General features: G+C 43.4%; 1 protein-coding gene across 2 annotated transcripts in view; it reads left to right on the plus strand.

Moving 5' to 3' along the window:
- The window catches only part of ARFGEF2 (ADP ribosylation factor guanine nucleotide exchange factor 2), a 113,221-nt gene that overhangs the window by 65,510 nt on the left and 27,022 nt on the right, over positions 1-20,689 (plus strand). For both annotated transcript variants that reach the window (XM_003904638.5, XM_009215954.4), the window contains exons 19-27: positions 333-484; positions 604-732; positions 2,380-2,538; positions 5,808-5,955; positions 7,136-7,235; positions 9,257-9,297; positions 9,400-9,569; positions 14,920-15,071; positions 20,205-20,377. In XM_003904638.5, the coding sequence (XP_003904687.1) occupies positions 333-484; positions 604-732; positions 2,380-2,538; positions 5,808-5,955; positions 7,136-7,235; positions 9,257-9,297; positions 9,400-9,569; positions 14,920-15,071; positions 20,205-20,377 (1,224 nt within the window). The remainder of the gene's footprint in view (positions 1-332; positions 485-603; positions 733-2,379; positions 2,539-5,807; positions 5,956-7,135; positions 7,236-9,256; positions 9,298-9,399; positions 9,570-14,919; positions 15,072-20,204; positions 20,378-20,689) is intronic.

A 20,689-nucleotide genomic window follows, 5' to 3' on the forward strand; every position in this document is an offset into this window, starting at 1 on the left:
TTGATTAGAATTCTATTAGTTATGGCCCCTGGGGAGCTGTCAGTTTCACCGTTTGAGAAGCAGCAAAGGGTAGTGGTTTAGAGTGCAGGCTCTAGAGCCACACTGCCTTAGATCAAGTCCCAGCTCCTCTACTTAGTAATTGTATGACCCTGGGCAAGTGACTTACCTGCTCATTTTTCCCATCTGTTAAATGGTAATAATATTTGTAACGGATTCACGAGATGGTTGGGAGGATTTAGGAGTTAATCATTGTGTATCTTTTGAAAGAGTGCATGGCATGTAGCCAGCCCTCAGTGATGGCTGGCCACACCTATCGTGCTCTTACTTTATAGATGTAGCTAGTGAAAAGCAGCGGCGGCTCCTGTACAACTTAGAGATGGAGCAAATGGCTAAAACAGCCAAAGCTCTGATGGAGGCTGTGAGCCATGCAAAAGCCCCATTTACGAGTGCCACTCACCTGGACCACGTCCGCCCAATGTTCAAAGTGAGTATCCTGAGAACTTAGCAAGCATGTGGCTAAGCCTGATTCTGAAGCTGGCCAGCTAGAAGTACTCTTTCCACGCTGAAACTCTGGATGTTACTGAAACCTTCCTTCCTTGATAGCTGGTGTGGACGCCACTATTGGCAGCCTACAGCATCGGACTCCAGAACTGTGACGACACTGAAGTGGCCTCCTTGTGTTTGGAAGGTATCCGATGTGCAATCCGAATTGCCTGCATCTTTGGAATGCAGGTAGGTGTTAAGTCAGCAACGCTCCAGAGATACTGGTGGGTTGTGTTCTTTTAGATTTGGCAAAACTTAGAAATGATCAGAAATTTTCAGTTAATCAAGAGTCTTAGCAAACTACTTACTCATGCCTACTGACAAGAAATCCATAGCTTTGTGATGACAGCTCATTAGGGGCAAAAATGGAGATACGGATTAAAACTGTCTTTAAGAATGGGTAGGCTGGGCATGGTGGCTCACACCTATAATCCCAGCACTTTGGGAGACCGAGGCAGGCAGATCACCTCAGGTCGGGAGTTCGAGACCAGCCTGACCAACATGGAGAAACTCCGTCTCTACTAAAAATACAAAATTAGCCGGGCGTGGTGGTACGTGTCTGTAATCCCAGCTACTCGGGAGGCTGAGGCAGGAGACTGGCTTGAACCCAGGAGGTAGAGGTTGCGGTGAGCCGAGATTGCACCATTGCACTCCAGCCTGGGCAACAAGAACGAAACTCCATCTCCAAAAAAAATAAGGATAGGTAGTGTCCAAGCTACTTGACTGGCTTAGACAAAACAGACTTCCTGTTCATCTGCCTAAGTTGCCTGCTTTGGTGCTTAAAAATACTATTTTCTTGTTGTTGTTGTTGTTTTTTTTTTTTTGAGATGGAGTCTCGCTGTGTCGCCCAGGCTGGAGTGCAGTGGAGAGATCTCGGCTCACTGCAAGCTCTGCCTCCTGGGTTCATGCCATTCTCCTGCCTCAGCCTCCCGAGTAGCTGGGACCACAGGCTCACACCACCACGTCTGGCTAACTTTGTATTTTTTAGTAGAAACAGAGTTTCACTATGTTGGCCAGGCTGGTCTCGAACTCCTGACCTCGTGATCCGCCCGCCTCGGCCTCCCAAAGTGCTGGAATTACAGGCCTGAGCCACCGCACCCGGCCAATAGTATTTTCTTTTTAACATCAGTTTTTATTATAATTTCCCATATTTCCAACTCCTCCCTGAAGAATATGAATATGTCTGTAAACCTTTTGAAACTTGAAAAGTTTAAGCAAATAAATGTAATTCTGAAACTGTTACGAAATTGGGAGGTTGGCAATCCCATGCATCACTTTGTAAGTCAGAAGTTGCACCCCATTTATTCTTACAAACTCAATCTTCTGTTCCCATTCATTTTGCAGTTAGACATTTTCTTTTATACCAAGACCACAAGCTTTGAAGTTAGACCATCTAGTTTTCAAACCCCTGCTCTGCCCCTTCTCCAACCATGTGACACTGGCTCAGCTAATGTCTCTCCAAGACACCAATTCACTTCCTCATTTGTAAACTTGAGAAAACAGACCTGCCTGGCAGAATTGTTGCAGATGTCAATGTATATGACAGTCTTAGCATTCAACAGACATAGTGGAACACGGGCCAGGTAAGTTTGACTGAAGTCAATTAGAAAGGAGAGAGCTGCTTCTCAAACATGTGGCAGTGCATAGATAGCCTCTGCAAGATGTTCCAAAAGCAAGAGGGCATTAGCATGGAATAACTGTTGTGCTAATGTGCAGAAAGCCAGTCAATGTGCATACAAAAGGTATCAGAGAAGCCCAGTGTGCCAGCCCTGCAGATGTGAGAATGGCCACACTACAGTTGGAGTCACAGTGTTCTCTCTTTGGCTTCTGTTACAGCTGGAACGAGATGCCTATGTTCAGGCTCTTGCTCGCTTCTCCCTGCTCACAGCCAGCTCCAGCATCACAGAAATGAAGCAGAAAAACATCGACACCATTAAGACACTTATCACAGTGGCTCACACCGATGGCAACTACCTTGGGAATTCCTGGCATGAGGTATGTGTCTCTTTGAATTGCCTTTTCTCAGTTAGGATGACTCCTGGCTTCTTTTATTCATTGTTGATCTAATTTGGTCAGTTCCGTTTTTCTTGACGTCAAGCCTCACTGTGCCTCGTGTATCTGAAAGTCACCCTCTCTGGGGCTGTGAAAGGTGGGGGTGAGTTCAGGTGCACCAACTCACAGTGAGCACCCTTGCACCCAGCAGCCAGTGTCCCCCATGAAGTGTACTTCTGTTGTTGCAACTTTCTTTCCATATTAGCGCCACTTTTTTTGGTTTTGTTTTGTTTTTTAGTCCTTATGGACCTCTTGGGAGCTTGGGAGCTCCTATCATCAATGTGTACAAAGCTAGGAGCCTGATTAGAAATGGTTGACAGTCACGATGAGCTGTTAGGGAGAGTGCCAGTGAGTTCACTCATTTTTAAAACAGTATTCTAAGATTCTCACGCAAGGATATAGTTACTTATGCGTACAACAATGTATTTAAAAGGATATTTGTTGCAGTTTTAGTTTTTCTGGGGAAAAGGGCTAAAAAGAGCTAGATGTCCCAACAATATAAGACATTGCTACTTCTTTAAAAAGGTATGGTACAGCATTTTTTAGAATGTTATGTGGCCATCTAAAATAATGTTGTGGAAAAGAAAGACAGGCAGATAGTATGTGCTCTCTGATGGAAGTACACAATACTACCTAAGAAATGTTCTAGCCCCAACTCAAATGTGAATCGATTCAAGCCTATATTGCCAGTTTATAGGAAATATAGTGGACAGAGAAACATGTTAGATACGAGGGTGCAGCTTGGAAATTCTAGGTGTGACAGACCTGCAGAGCAGATGACCAGGTTTTTCAGCAAATAGATTGCAAGAAAAATAAGTGGAAGGGAGGAGGGTTCCCTAGGAATTAAAAGAGATTTCAGAAAAGAAGATAAAAGATGGTATTAAAGACTATTGTGGGAAAATGGTCACAATAAAATTACAAGTTGTTATAAGACATTGTGAGGCATTGTCTCTCGTGGCAAAATACACAGAGAATGGAGTTTGAAAGGACAGACCAAAGCGTTAACATTCTGTCTGAGAGAGAGAATTATGGAAACTGTTTTGTTCTTTTTTTTTTCTTAATTTCTAATTTTTTCTACCATCTGCATGTATTACTTTTTTGTTTAGAGAGAAAACTGTGAAAGAATAGAGATGAGGCTATGAAGAATGTAAAGGACAGTTTGACATAGAAAGAAAATTGCTGTCATCCTTCTTCCCCATGTGGACCACATGGCTCAGAGTAAAGGCCCTAGAGCCTGGCAACTGGGGTCCGATTTGGGACTCTACCTCTTCCTGCCTGGATGGCGTAGGCAGGTTACTTAGTCACCGAGTCCCACCTTCTTCATCTCTACAATCTTTATAGGGTGGTTGTGAGAATGAACAGGGCTTGGGACTATTTGGCAAGTAGTTAAGAATTCAATAGTGTTACCTGCTGTCATCTCTGTGGCACATGGCTTTGCCCCTCTTCACCAGCGTTTCCTCTGTCTGTCACAATTCTGAGTAGTCTGTGTTAGAAATAACTGAGTTATAGCTGGGCACAGTGGCTCACACCTGTAATCCCAGCACTTTTGGAGGTTGAGGCAGAAGGATTGCTTGAGGCCAGGAGTTCCAGACCAGCCTGGGCAACATAGCAAGACCCCATATCTTAAAAAAAAATTTTTTTTAATTAGCTAGGCATGCTGGTGCATGCCTGTAGTCCCAGCTACTCAGGAGGCTGAGGCAGCAGGATTGCTTGAGCCCAGGAGTTCAAAGCTGTAGTGAGTCATGATTGCACTACTGTACTCCAGCCTGGGCAACAGAGCAAGACCTTGTCTCTAAAAGAAAAAAATATATATTTTGAGTTGTGTGCTTTTAAAAATCATTTCCTGCCTTCTAAGGAGCCATAATACCTAGACAATCAATGAATAGTTGCTTTTTCTTCTAAAACATTTTTTTAGCCTGGGAGATATTATCAATATGAGGTTCCTGCTGCCTGCCAAGTATATGGCAGAATCTAGAAATGTTAAAAACTAATTAGCTACCTCTGTGGTTGTCAGAAGCCCTGAGAAATCAGCTTGGAACTAATAAGCCCTTGACCTTTCAGTATTGGTGGCACACTTGAGATTCCAGCTGTCCACAGCTTCTGCAAAAGGGACGGCATTACTAGCTTACTAATAATAATTTAATAGTATCATGCTGTGTGAAGAAATCAGGGGATGATTCTCCTTTGGTGGAATTAAGTCTATTTCTCAGTCAAGAGAAAAGCAATTTATAAGTAAAGATACTCGACACTGCTCAGTGGTATAGTGGAGTATACTGGACACCTGGACCCTGGGACTGAATTGTAAGGTAAGCGTAAAAAGCAACACTGAGGTTCAATGAGAAGTTCCCATGAAAATTCCTTAGGGTTTCCCTGGAGGTCTACGTGCCATTCCTCAGTAAGTTTCATGTAGCCAGTGTTTCCTCTGACAGAAGTTGGGACTAGTTTCTCTTTCTACGGCTGAGCTTTCAGGTGGGAGAGGGCCCGTGTGCAGATGTGCGTCCTCAAGCACCAGAGGTGCCCCTCAGGACCAGGAGATCCAGCCTCATCTCCCACTGCATGCCTGCTGTACAGCATATTCTCATTCCTTTAGTTAAACCAATTAACGATTGCCAATGATTTTAAGTGCTAGGGACTTAAGTGTTCAGCAGTGAACAAGACAGAGTTAATGTCCTCTTGGCATCTAAGGCAGGAAACAAATAAATAAATATATGGTCTAATGCCAAAAAGTGGTACTAAGAAAAAAGAAGTATGAGCAGTGCATGGTAATGGGAAGGTACGATCTCACAAGAAAGATCTCTCTGAGAGGGACACACGTGTCTGAGCTGGGAATTGAAGGAGTGAGCCATGGGGAGACAACATCCCAGGCATAAGGAGCAGTGAGTGCAAAGGCCCTGGGGTAGGACAAGAGATGACAAGTTAAAGGAGCAACACTGAGGCCAGTGAGGCTGGTATCTTGTCGTCTCATGAGGAGAGTGGAAAAAGGAGGTGGGGGTGACTAAATGATGTGCCTATTAAGTGGCATGGTGGGAGGAATTCCCCCGCCCCAGTCAAATGCTTTTTCTCTCTTTATTGAGAGTTGCTAAATTTGCATAAACATCTATATGGCATAACTCCATTGAACCAACTTTTTTTTAACGACTAACTTAAGATTACAGTGCCCTTTTTCTCGCTGTAAGGCGGGAACTCATTTCTTCATACCTTCTTTCTCTTAGATCTTGAAATGCATCAGCCAGCTGGAGCTCGCTCAGCTGATAGGAACCGGTGTGAAGACGCGCTACCTGTCTGGATCCGGGCGTGAAAGAGAAGGGAGCCTGAAGGGCCACACATTGGCAGGAGAAGAGTTCATGGGCCTTGGCCTCGGTAAGACACCAGGCTCCCCAGCTGACAGTCACAGATTTGCAAGCTAATGGGGATAAAACCCTTCTTGTCTCATCAGGACTGTCATGTAAACCATCTCTTCCTTTTGTGCCATCTGACAGTGTATTCATGAATGCAAGTGGACATGCTGCTTCAGCTCCCTTAATTGTGATTAAACTGTTGAGTAGAATGTCTATTTTACCAAAGTCAGTAGGGTGCATTACTTTTCTTTATATACCTGTATTGGGGAGAAAAACTATTTGCTTTAAAATGACCAAATCTCTAGTGACTGGCATTAGAGGGGTGTGTATTTGTGTCTCTAGATTTTAAAGGGTAGATTCAACATTTCTTCCATCTTCATTGGGGGGGCTTGTATTAAACAGTATTCTTATGCAAGTAGAATTATTTCTCTGGCTATACATTGGATTGAGAGACTCTTCTGATAGATGTAACATAGTAATAATAGTAAATAGGGCAAACAAATGTGCCACATCATATTCTGAGCACTCAGTTTATATATTTTGACTCATTTCATGCTCATAACAATCCAATGAGAACAGGGACTGTTACCTTCCCCATTTTGTAATTGAGAAAACTGAGGCATGGGGTGAAAAAATATGAGCAACATCATACTGCAAAGGAGTGTCAGTGGTAGGATTCAAGCCCCAAGCCATCCAACTACAGAGTGTACGCTTCTAGGTCCCATTTAATGAATGGAATAGTACACTGTCATGGTTAAAAGTATGGACTGGAAAATGGGGAATTGTAATAGCATGCACTTCTTAGGGTACTCGTGAGGGTGAGTGGAATGAAATTCTGTGAAGCGCACCAAGCATTCAGCAGGTGTGAGCCATTGCATGTTCTAGGAGCCCTGGATTAGTATCAGTTGATTCCAATTTGTTTTCCTAACTATAGGCCTTTAATACTACAAAAAGGTAAAAGATTATAGAGAAAGATAGATGGCTGGTACAAACAAGAAAGCTTATACCAAGGATATGTTTTAAATGCCAAATGCCAAAACATAACCTTACTTTTATCATCAGTGGGTTTTTGTTTGTTTTTTGAACTTGCAGAATCATTCCCATTTATGTCCTGTGTCCCTGCACGTTGACATAACAGGATGCTTTGTTCTAAATACTTGACTGTTTTTGAAGTACTGCTGATGTTGTGCATTGTGTTTCAGGTAATTTGGTGAGTGGTGGAGTGGATAAAAGACAGATGGCCAGCTTCCAAGAATCGGTTGGTGAGACCAGCTCACAGAGTGTAGTTGTAGCTGTGGACAGGTAATGATTTTATTCTTCAGTGACCCTGAACTACCCAGTGGTTTGGTGGCCTCTCTGTAGTTACTGGACATGAATGATTCCTAATTTGTTTAACTGATACAAGTGTTGTTAGCTACAAATTGCCTAAGCGTCACATTTATTTGCATTTTGACCTTTTAGAAAAGTTATAACTTTAACATTGTGACAAATTATGTCAAAAATAAGAGTTTATATTGATATTTAAATTACCTTGTTTCCTTAGTAGAGATTATTTTTTTAAAAATCACAAGAAGAGTTTAGGATTAAAAGCCTACCCGTGCTCATGCCTGTAATCCCACCACTTTGGGAGGCTGAGGTGAGCGGATCACGAGGTCAGGAAATCGAGACCATCCTGGCCAACATGGTGAAACCCTGTCTCTACTAAAATACAAAATCAAAAAAATTAGCCGGGCATGGTGGCACATGCCTGTAATCCCAGCTACCGGGGAGCCTGAGGCAGGGGAATATCTTGAACCCAGGAGGCAGAGGTTGTAGTGGGCCGAGATTGTGCCATTGCACTCCAGCCTAGGCAACAGCGTGAGACTCTATCTCAAAAAAAAAAAGAAAAAAAAAACCTACCAACGAATGAGAGTTGGCTGAGTTGACAGATTCCTTTTTTTTTTTCTCTCCCCTCAAAACTTTTCTATTATTTCTCTTTACTCAAAACTTGACCTAAAAGTCCAGGAGAGATATTTCCCATAAAGAAGCTTCGTACTTATTAACAATCACTCTCCATTTCCTTTTCTTTCCTTCCCCCATTCCTTAGTCACTGTAACCTGATCTACAGATTTGCCTGTTCTGGACATTGTCTCATTGTCCATCATTCCCTTTTTATTTTATTATTTTAATATTCATCATATTCTATTAACCACGTGGTTTCCTTATACCAACATCTTTCCCTTTAATTCTATCCTTTTTCGACTCATGTATGTTGCCTCTGTTGTTAAGTGCGTATAATGTCATGTCTTTTTTGTTCCCGTCTTCTCCATTATTATGGCCTTCTTTGTGTTAAATAGATATTTTCTAGTATATCATTTTACTTCTGGTCATTTCTTTTACTGTATCTTATGTATTGATTGATTAATTGATTGATTGAGACAGTCTCGCTCTGTCACCCAGTCTGGAGTGCAGTGGTGCGATCTTGGCTCACTGCAACCTCTGCCTCCCAGGTTTAAGCGATTCTCCTGCCTCAGCCTCCCAAGTAGCTGGGATTACAGGCATGCACCACCATGCCCAGCCAATTTTTGTATTTTTAGTAGAGATGGCGTTTCACCATGTTGGCCAGGCTGGGCTCGAACTCCTGACCTCAAGTGATCTACCTGACTTGGCCTCCCAAAGTGCTGGGATTATAGGCATGAGCCACTGCACCTAGGCTTCCCCGTCTTTTGATGTGTCACTTTCTCTTCTGCTCACTGTAGGCTTTTCTGCTTTCAACTCAGTTCACTTTCCTTGAACTGTTCTATACTTCTAATACCACATCGTTTATTTCGGTGGAGGTGTCAGACCTGATGTTTCCTCTCTGCCTTGTCTGAGAGTTTGAGAAACTTCATCTTACAAATCTAATTAAAAAGAAAACTGTGTGACCAGAGGTCATCTGGCTTTTATGCCCAGTGCTAAGACAGAAGCAGAATTGCCCTCAGGCTACCAAATCTAATGTTTATTTTTTATTTGTTTATTTTTTCTGTTTTGAGACAGAGTCTGGCTCTGTTGCCCAGGCCGGAGTGCAGTGGCGCAATCTCAGTTCACTGCAACCTCTGCCTCCGAGTTCAATCGATTCTTCTGCTTCAGCCTCCCAAGTAGCTGGGATTACAGGTGACCGCCACCACGCCCGGCTAATTTTTTGTATTTTTAGTAGAGACACGGTTTCACCATGTTGGCCAGGCTGGTTTTGAACTCCTGACCTCAAGCGATCCACTCTCCTCGGCCTCCCAAAGTGCTAAGATTACAGGTGTGAGCCACCACACCCGGCCTAATGTTTATTTTGTCTGGAATTATCTTCCTAGAATTTTTACTGGATCTACCAGACTGGATGGAAATGCAATAGGTATGTATTTGACTTACCTGTGACAACTGCAGAAGCCTCATGCTGTGACCGTCTGACTGTTCCTAACGAGGCTTTGCGTGTGTTGTTGGGTCTGGCCTGTAGTTGACTTTGTCCGCTGGCTGTGTGCTGTGTCCATGGATGAACTGGCTTCCCCCCACCATCCTCGCATGTTCAGCTTGCAGAAGATTGTGGAGATATCATACTACAACATGAATCGGATCCGACTGCAGTGGTCTCGAATATGGCATGTGATTGGAGATCACTTCAATAAGGTAACTCTTCAAATTTAAAAACCATTCCTGTTAAAAAAAAAAAAAAGTGATAAATAATTTGCCCAGTCTTTTAGATGCCTCTAATTCATTTTCCCTGTGGAGTCAAGGACAGCTTGATAGGAATAGTATCACACTTATATATTGGTAGAATTCATGTAGAATGAATTAAAAATTCAGTGGTATTGAAAATACTTTAATATTCCACATGCAGGATGTTGGCTAAGACTACAAAGATTATTACAGTCACTGGACAAATACACTGATGCTTGGAAGCATTGTGAAATGAAATCCAAAAGGCCTTTTAAATAACCTAATATTAAGTTACGTTCCAGGTAGTTTCACTCTTCAGTGTCACTGCTTCTTGTATTCTGGCACCCATTGCCACCATTCTTCTGAAACTTTTGTTGAAAAAATTAATATTTGGGCCAGGCACGGTGCCTCACGCCTGTAATCCCAGCACTTTGAGAGGCCAAGATGGGTGGATCACGAGGTCAGGAGTTCGAGACCAGCCTGGCCAACATAGTGAAACCCCGTCTCTACTAAAAATACAAAAAAATTAGCCAGGCATGGTGGTGTCTGCCTATAATCCCAGCTAATAGGCTGAGGCAGGAGAATCGCTTGAACCTGGGAGACAGAAGTTGCAGTGAGTCGAGATTGCACCACTGCACTCCAGCCTGGGCAACAGAGCAAGACTCCGTCTCAAAAAAAAAAAAAAAAAAAAAATTAATAATTGTTTTTAAATCAGTAACAAGCCAAAGACACGTCTGGGTTCTAAAACTGACAACTGTTGGGTATAAACCAGACTGAACTTCTTCCTTGTTATCAGAGGTTTTATTATATACATACAGATATATGCACACATGTTGAATAAATAAAATGTCAGATATGTGTTTTATCACAGCAAAAAAAACTGGGAACAAAGTGATCAAAAGAAATTTACGTGGCTGGGGGCGGTGGCTCACGCCTGTAATCCCAGCACTTTGGGAGGCCGAGGCGGGTAGATCACGAGGTCAGGAGATTGAGACTGTCCTGGCTAACACGGTGGAACACTGTCTCTACTAAAAGTACAAAAATTTAAGCGGGCGTGGTGGCGGGCGCCTGTAGTCCCAGCTACTCCGGAAGCTGAGGTAGAAGAATGACGTGAACCTGGGAGGCGGAGCTTGCAGTGAGCCAAGATTGCACCACTGTACTCTAGCCTGGGCGACAGAGCTAGACTCCGTCTCAAAAAAAAAAAAAAAAAAGAAATGTATGTATGTATGTATGTATTTGTGATGTCATTTGCCTCTTAAGGGAAACATAATAACTTAATAACAGCTTCCTACCAAAACACATTTCATGATCTCAAGAAAATTTTCTCAAGCCTGGAGGTGAAGAGTTATAATACTAATGCTTAAAAATAGTGTTAGTAAAAAAAAAATCCAGGAATTCTGTACATTGAATGGAGGAAAAAAGTAGTCTCCCAATGAGGTATAGAATAATCAGTGGGGTGCTGGTAAATGATTCGTAGCATCTACCAGTTTCTGCATGTAAATACCCTGCCACAGCCAATTTAAAGTTAGCAATATGATGTAACTAGGGAAGAGATGGGCACCCCGTCACCTCTTGTAGACAGGTGCTAGTCTACCACACCACTCCACTAAAATGAAGCATTGTCAGATGTAGGCTTGCTTCTAACTTGGTGCATCAGCTAATGAAAGTTCCTTGTTTTTCCATCAGCTCAAATTAAGGCACCTCACAGCACACCGTCTGTTTTACAAAATAATCTGAGTGCTTCATGCTGGGCAGTGAACAGATGAGACCCCTGCCTGCATGGAGCTCACCCTCATTTGATGATAAAATAACTGATGGGAAAGGATCAAGCGTGTCATACATCAGGGTTATTGAAAAAACATGGTCAGGGAAGGCCCCTCTTTGGAGGTGGCCTTGAGAGGCACAGGAGCCTATGGATGACCCAGAGGAACTATTTGTTGAGTGGATGGTATCACTTTAAAGAATCAACTAACTCAACACCATCTTTCCCACTTTTCTGAGTAAACAAATTCCTAATTGGATCAGTTGAAATAATTGATATGAATTTGCTTGAGAAAGAAAATGTGAATCATTGTCATTACTGTACCTTGTATTCTTGTCGAAGCATGTGACAGCTAAGCCAGAACAAACGCTGCTTATTTATTCCACAAGATCATTTGGCTAGCAACTGTGGAATCCTTTGTTCTCTCAGAAATTACTAGCCAAAAGTGTTTTGGTAAACGTTTTCCCAACTCTTTAAAGTCTGCATTTTGTGTTCATTGGGACTTCTGTTTTGGGAGGGGAACATCAGTTTACTCAAGTTACTTTTCCCACCTGTGATTCTGTTGTGATGACTCTTCGTGTGCCAATTCTCAGTATGTATGGACCACTTACAGGCAAGGTTGGGACATAGGGTGGCAGGTGGGAACCAGACATTTCATTGTCATCAGCTTCATTACAGATGTTTATTTAATCAGTGCTGTTAAGCACCAGGTCATGGAAAACTCAGGAACTCTTTTTTTTTTGAGACAGTTTCGCACTGTCACCAGGCTGGATGGCTGTAGCTCGATGTCCTCTCATTGCAACCTCTGCCTTCCGGGTTCAAGCAGTTCTCCTGGGACCACACACATGCATCACCACACCCAGCTAATTTTTGTATTTTTAGTAAAGACAGGGTTTCACCATGTTGGCCAGGCTGGTCTGGAACTCCTGACCTCAGGTGATCTGCTTCCCTCAGCCTCCCAAAGTGTTGAGATTACAGGCGTGAACCACCACATCCGGCCCTCACTCTGGAACTCTTAACTTTTTCCACCTCCTTGGAAAGATGTTCTTCCCCTTGTGAACTGGGGCACTTAAGAATCTTGCGGATTTGAAGAAGTGTAGATGGCTCAGTGCAGCTGTAACTTAGCCCTCAGGTGCTGGCAGGGTTGTTCGCACAGTCACATGATTCTCTTGAACTAGGGGTACAAGCCGTGTGTCCTGGGTGAACAAAGCTGCACACTAAGCATGGTGTGTATGCCTGGAGCATCTCTTTTCCCTGGATTTTTAAGAAGGGAATATTCTTTTTGTTAGCCTCTAATTACATTAATATACTCCCCTTTAAACAAAAATTACAGCTAAAACACCTTTGGCCACCCTCCACACATCTGGCCCTCCCCAAAGCTAATTATTCTTACCAGTTTGATGTGTATCTTTCCAGACATTTTTGCATTTATGTACATATGTATGTACTCATAGAAATATTACTGATAATACTGTCTTGGTTTGTTTCGCTTCTTTAAAAAAAATATTATACATGGCATTTTGTAACTTGTTTCTTCCACTTAGCAAGGAATCGTAAAGATTTAACCATGTTAGCATATGTAGATTTGTTCTCTTTTTAAAAATTGTAATAAAATACATGTAATAGGCTGGGCACAGTAGCTCTCTCCTGTAATCACAGCACTTTGGGAGACTGAGGCAGGCGGATCACCTGAGGTCAGGAGTTCGAGACTAACCTAGCCAACATGGTGAAACATGGTCTCTACTACAAATGCAAAAATTAGCTGGGCGTGGTAGCGGATGCCTGTAATCCCAGCTACATGGGAGGCTGAGGCAGGAGAATATCTCGAACCCGGGAGGTGGAGGTTGCGGTGAGCCGAGATCATGCCATTGCATACCAGCCTGGGCGACAAGAGCAAAGCTCTGTCTCAAAAATAAAAGAAATAAAATAAAATAAGATAAAAATAAAATAACCATCTTAACAATTTTAAGTGCGCAGTTCAGTAGTGTTAGGTACACTCAACATTGCTGTGCAGCAGGTCTCTAGGACCCTTTTCATCTTACGAAACTAAAACTGCATACCCATTAAACAGTAACTTCCACTTTCACCCTCCTGACCACAGGCAACCACCATTCTACTCTGTGTCCCTAGGAACTTGACTACTCTGGGTACCTCATATAAGTAGAATCATGCTGTTTGTCCTTTTGTGACTGCCTTATTTCATTCAGCATAGTAATGTCTTCAAGTTTCATCTGTGTTGTAGCATATATCAGAATGTCCATCCTTTTCAAGGCTGGCTTTATTCTCTCTCTCTCTCTCTCTCTATTTATTTATTTATTTGAGATAGCGTTTCGCTCTTATTGCCCAGACTGGAGTGAAGTGGCAAAATCTTGGCTCACTGCAACCTCTGCCTGCCAGGTTCAAGCAATTCTCTTGCCTCAGCCTCCCAACTACAAGCAATTCTCCTGCCTCAGCCTCGCAAGTAGCTGGGATTACAGGCACCCACCACCATGCCTGGCTAATTTTTTGTATTTTTAGTAGAGACAGTTTCACCACGTTGGCCAGGCTGGTCTTGAACACCAGACCTCAGGTGATCCACCCACCGCAGCCTCCCAAATTGCTGGGATTACAGACGTGAGCCACCGCACTTGGCCCAATTTTTATTTTTTTTATTTTTATTTTTATTTTTTTTGAGACTGATCTTGCTCTGTCACCCAGGCTGGAGTGAAGTGGTGCCATCTTGGCTCACTACAACCTCCACCTCCCAGGTTCAGGCAATGCTCCTGCCTCAGCCTCCCCAGTAGCTGGGACTACAGGCATGCGCAACCTTACAAAGCTAATTTTTGTATTTTTAGTAGAGACAGGGTGTCGCCATGTTGGTCTTGAACTCCTGGCCTCAGGTGATCCTCCCGACTCGGCCTCCCAAAATGCTAGGATTAAAAGTGTGAGCCACCACACCCGGCCACAATTTTTCATTATTACAAATGATATTGCTGCATTATATTTGTTAAAAATAAAACATTGGCTGGGCATGGTGGCTCATGCCTGTAATCCCAGAACTTTGGGAGGCTGAGGCAGACAGATCACCTGAAGTCAGGAGTTAGAGACCAGCCTGACCAACATGGTGAAACCCCGTCTCTACTAAAAATATAAAAATTAGCTGGGCGTGGTGGCGGGCACCTGTAATCCCAGCTACTCATGAGATCGAGGCAGGAGAATTGCTTGAACCGGGGAGGCGGAGGTTGCAGTGAACTGAGATCATACCACTGCACTCCAGCCTGGGCGACAGAGCCAGACTCCGTCTTAGAAAATAATAATAATAAAATGAAATTTAAAAAAAAAGAAGAAAATAGCGCATTTTAAATGCGTGTTTAATTAACTATGCAATACTGATTTTGTCATTACACTTAAATAAAATTGGAGAGATCATAGCCAAGAAATAGCATTTTCTTTTCTCCTTAGGTGTGTTTTCCCTGAATGTTTGTTTTGAAGGTAGGCTGTCCGTCTTTGCTGTTGAGAGACCCACATCAGTTGTTATTACACTATACCTGTTTCATATCAGTTCCTGTTCTTGCTCAGGTTGGCTGCAACCCTAACGAAGATGTGGCTATCTTTGCTGTTGACTCATTAAGGCAGCTCTCCATGAAGTTTCTTGAGAAGGGTGAATTAGCCAACTTCCGTTTCCAGAAAGATTTTCTGAGGCCCTTTGAGCATATTATGAAGAAAAACAGGTATGTGTTTTACTCTGAAAGACCCGTGGTCAAATTCCCCGCGGGGGCTCCCTGAAGCCCTCCTAACACTAACCACATGGTTAACTTTTTTCCTCCCTTGTCAGTGGAAACAAATAGAATAAATAGACTGTGATTCACATAGATTTTCCGTAAATAAATCACTAAAATCTATGTGTAACCTTTCCTAGGAGGACAGATGTCACCCTGCAACTTGTAGAAAATATGTCATGAACCCCTGTTGGGGCTGGTGCTGAGGGAGGTTAAAGAAAGAGCCACTGCAGAAACATCCTCAAACCAGGATAAGAATTGTGTGACCCAGCACTTCTCCCCCAGGGAGGTCATAAAAGATGTCAGGACACCGGACCCTGTGAAGCAGCCATACTGTTCATTTATTCACTTGGCCTGTACTTATTGAGGCCTGCCATCTGCTAGGTACTATAAAGAAGACATTTTAGGCCGGGCACGGTGGCTCAAGCCTGTAATCTCAGCACTTTGGGAGGCCGAGACGGGCAGATCACGAGGTCAGGAGATCGAGACCATCCTGGCTAACACGGTGAAACCCCGTCTCTACTAAAAAATACAAAAAACTAGCCGGGCGAAGTGGTGGGCACCTGTAGTCCCAGCTACTTGGGAGGCTGAGGCAGGAGAATGGTGTAAACCCGGGAGGTGGAGCTTGCAGTGAGCTGAGATCCAGCCACTACACTCCAGCCTGGGCTACGCAGCGAGACTCTGTCTCAAAAAAAAAAAAAAAAAAAAAATCTGTTGCCCAAAATCCTGTACTGAGGCGGGTCGGTGGCTCACGCCTGTAATCCCAGCTTTGGGAGGCCAAGGCAGGTGGATCCACCCTGAGCAGGAGTTCGGGGAACCAAAGCCACTTCAACATGTAGGTGGCCCGTCTCTACTAAGCTCACAAAGTGGCAGGAGGTGTGGTGGGTGGGCCTGTAATCCCAGCTAGCCGGGAGACTGAGGCTGGGAGGCCAAGCAGACCTGGGAGGTGGAGGTTGCAGTGAGCCAAGATCCATGCCTCAGCCTGGGCATGAGAAGCGAAACATTGTCTTCAAAAAGCCTAATAAGTAAAAATGGGCTCAGGCTATTTTCATTCAGCCTCAAATAGTTGCACCTGGGTGTGATGGGCATACAGGAGTTCATTACATATTACTCTACTTTTCTCTGTGTTTTAAACTTTCCATAATAAAATTTTAAAACAAATCTCTGTTTAATTCCAATAGAAAAACAAATAAATATCAGTGGTGGTAATGTGCTCTGAAGGGCATTATGTATATCAAGATAAGGGGATAGGGACAGAAGCTCTCTTTTATCCAGGGCAGCCAGCTAACATGTGTTTGGTAAGGGGACCCTCAGGAAAAGGCCTGACGGAAGTCAGGAATAAGCCAAGAGTGGCCATATGCTGCCTTGGCATCAGAATTATGTACGAGGAAGAGCAAAAGCAAAAGGCCGGTAGCAGGTAGTGCTTGGCATAGGTAAGGAGGGCAGTGTGGTTTGAATGGAGGGAACAAGGCAGGTAGTAGAAGGTGAAGTCCCTCCCAGTGGTAGCAGTGTGCCTAGCTCACATAGGAGCTGTCAGCCATTGTCAGCACTTTGGCTTGCTCTCTGTGAAAGATGGAAGCCATTGGAGGTTTTTTGTTGTTGTTGTTGTTTTGTTTGTTTGTTTGTTTTTGTTGGAGATGGAGTCTCGCTCTGTCGCCCAGGCTGGAGTGTAGTGGCGCGATCTTGGCTCACTGCAAGCTCCGCCTCCCAGGTTCACACCATTCTCCTGCCACAGCCTCCTGAGTAGCTGGGACTACAGGCACCTGCCACCACGCCCGGCTAATTTTTTGTGTTTTTAGTAGAGACAGGGTTTCACTGTGTTAGCCAGGATGGTCTCCATCTCCTGACCTCGTGATCCACCCGCCTCAGCCTCCCAAAGTGCTGGGATTACAGGCGTAAGCCACTGCGCCCAGCCTGCCATTGGAGGATTTTAAGCAGAGAACTGAAATGATCTGACGTATTTTAAAGGACCACCCTGAATTTATCCCTGGAAAATGAGGAGCAATAGGATGAGGTAGGAGGCCATTGTAGTTGTCCAGGTTTGGACCAAGGTGGGAGCAGTGGCAGTGATGGATCAGATTCTGTGCACATTTGGAAAGGGCATCTTACACCATGTGCTGATGAATTGGCCATGGAGCATAAAGGAAGAGATGTCAAGGATGACTTTTGGACCTAATTCCTCTTGTCTGCCACCCCCCTAAAAGTTGTACTTCAGATCAACCTGGATCTTTTTTTTTTTTTTTTTTTTGAGATGGAGTTTTGCTCTTGTTGCCCAGGCTGGAGTGCAATGGTGCAATCTCAGCTTACTGCAACCTTTGCCTCTCAGTTTCAAACAATTCTCCTGCCTCAGCCTCCCAAGTAGCTGGGATTACAGGCGTACACCACCATGCCCAGCTAGTTTTGTATTTTCAGTAGAAATGGAAACCATGCTGGTCAGGCTGGTTTCAAACCCCTGACCTCAAGTGATCCACCTGCCTCGGCCTCCCAAAGTGCTGGGATTATAGGCGTGAGCCACCACATCTGGTCTTTTTTTTTTTTTTTTTTTTTTTTTTAAAGAAAATGGAAGCTCCCAAGCTGGATGCCAGAGCAGGCTGTTAGGGTAGTGAATAAAAGGGCACCAGAAAAGTTTCCTTGATGTGTCTCTCTTCTGGTGTCTGTATGTCTGCTTTATTGCTCATTTTAAGAGAACCAAAATTAAACCCAGAGTCTGGCATCACCCTTTAGCAAATACACAAAAGTATTTTCCTGCCTTTGGGAGCACCATTGAGAGCGCCTGAGGAGACCGAGTCCTCACATGGCCAAGCCACGTGTGCAAGCCTGATTGCATGGAAGCCCTCATCTCCTAACTCCAGGCCTTCCCTGCCTGTCCTATTCCCATTTGAAAAGGGGCAGGGTGAGTTTAGAATCACATGTTGTCGGGCACTCTCAGATACTATCAGTGGAACTGTAACTTACTGTAACATTTCCAAAAGCATTTTGGTGATATGTATCAAGAATCCTGATATTTTTGTGCCCCTTTGACTCAGTAATTCCACACAGAAAATAGTTTTCTAGAAAAAAGCAGAAACTATCTAAATAAACAAGTGTTAAAGTAAATGTTGGTACAGGCACAACATGGGATATCGTTTCACTCTTAAAAATGTTCACAATGTTTGGCCGGGTGAGGTGGCTCACACCTGTAATCCCAGTACTTTGGGAGGCCGAGGCAGGTGGATCACCTGAAGTCAGGAATTCGAGATCAGCCTGGCCAACATGGTGAAACCCCGTCTCTACTAAAAATACAAAAATTAGCCGGGCGTGGTGGTGCATGCCTGTAATCCCAGCTACTCAGGAGGCTGAGGCAAGAGAATCACTTGAATGTGGGAGGTGGAGGTTACAGTAAGCCAAGATCACGCCACTGCACTCCAGCCTGGATGATGAGAGAAACTCCATCTCAAAAAAAAAAAAAAGTTCATAATGTTTATAATGTGGGAAATTACTAATAACAGTTTAGAGAAAAGGACAGGTTGTAGAATTGGACAGACAGTATCATAGGGATAGTTAAATGTATCTCTCCATATGAAATACCATATATCATGTAAAGGATTTTTTTTTTGAGATGTCTTGCCGTGTTGCCCAGGCTGGAGTGCAGTGGTGCAATCTCGGCTCACTACAATATCTGCCTCTCAGGTTCAAGCTATTTTCCTCCCTCAGCCTCCCAAGAAGCTGGGATTATAGGCGTGCACTGCTATGTCCGGCTAATTTTTGTATTTTTATTAGAGACGGGGTTTCACCATGGTTGGCAAGGCTGGTATTGAACTTCTGACCTCAAGTGATCCACCTGCTTCAGCCTCCCAAAGTGCTGGGATTACAGGTGTGAACCACCGCACCCAGGCAAATTTTTTTTATCATCCTTTTTCTGCGTTTTCCAAAACTTTTACTGTCATCCTATCTTACTTTTAACAATCAGGCAAAAAACATAATAAATATAGTTTTGTCAAAAAGTTGCTTTATTCTCCATGGAGAGACAACCATGAATTCATTTTTATTATATATGGAAGTTACTTATGTTGTGTAGTCAGTCCTTTGTTATCTGCAGGTGACATGTTTACTTTGTGAACTTTCAGCTAATTTTTAACTGTTTTGACTTTCTCCTTGCCTTCTCTAAATGGCCTTTCCTATTATTGGTTAGTGTGAGCCTGGAAGACAAACATGAATGTCATTCTAAGCCAGATAAAATTTGAAAGTCATGAGCCTGGGAGACAGAGGTTGTAGAGTCGAGGTCGCTCTACTGCATTCCAGCCTGGGCAACAGAGTAAGACCTTGTTTCAAAAAAAAAAAAAAAATCGAAAGTCAAACCTGCAATCCCAAGGCTACTGTACTGATTTTTAAAACTAGTACTATTGAAGTTATAGGCTTATATAGCTTTCCTTCTTGCTGTTTGTGAGATAATAAGGTTCCTCCATAATCGTATGTCTTAACAGGTTGTGAGACAATTGCAGCTGTTCCAGAAAATCAGCCATTTTCTCTATCTTCAAGTTTTGCTTTATAGTAATTTAGGCAAACATTGCACCTTAAATTATATATGTATGCTCCAGTCCACATACATGCGTTTATCGATAGGTATATCCCTGCCCCAAAATCTAAGAAGATACACACAAGAATTTAGTAATGATTATCTCTAGGTTGCAGAATTATATTATTTGAAATGTTTTTGGCCAGAAAAACTGACCAACAGTGACTTAAACCTCAAGGCTATTTATTGTTTTCGTAACAGGAAAGAAGTCAGAGGCAAGCATTCAACTTTGGTTCCATGGCCTGGATAGGGACTATTTGAGACCCAGGCTTTTTCCTTTTGTTCTTCCATTCAGAGGGTCAGCTTTTCAACCTTGAGTTTATTGTTTCGTGATTGCAGGATGGTGGTTGTAGCTCTATGCAGCATGCTAGGTTTGGAATGAAAGTCAGAGGAAATGGGGCAGAGCCCAAATGTGAATTGCTATGTGCTATAAGAAATGTTTAAGTGCTGCTTCTAAGGGATGAGCTATGTTCATTTCTCTTCCCATTCTCCAAAGTACAGATGATATGGCCATCCCATTCCTTCCTCAGGTCTCCCACCATCCGGGACATGGTGATCCGCTGCATCGCCCAGATGGTGAACTCCCAGGCAGCCAACATCCGTTCAGGCTGGAAGAACATCTTTGCCGTGTTCCACCAGGCAGCCTCTGATCATGACGGGAACATTGTGGAGCTGGCCTTCCAGACCACTTGCCACATTGTCAGTAAGTGGCTCTGTTCCCTCCCTACTGATGTCCCACCTGCACGTCTAGAAGGGTGTCACTTACTTGCTGTCTATTTTACTGCCTACAGGGGCTTCCCTACCTTGGCTCTACTGTGATATAGTAATGGGCCAGGCAGTGTTATAAGCACTTGATGAGTATTAATCCTCATTTTAACTCGTTTTGACTTTCTCCTTGCCTTCTCTAAATGGCCTTTACTGTTATCAGTCAGTTTGGGTCCAGCAGATAAACGTGAATGTTATTTCAAGCCAGATGAAATTTGAAAGTCAAATCAATCCCAAGGCCACTCTAATG

This window comes from Papio anubis, chromosome 16 (genome assembly GCF_008728515.1).
Source record: "Papio anubis isolate 15944 chromosome 16, Panubis1.0, whole genome shotgun sequence".
Taxonomy (NCBI): domain Eukaryota; kingdom Metazoa; phylum Chordata; class Mammalia; order Primates; family Cercopithecidae; genus Papio; species Papio anubis.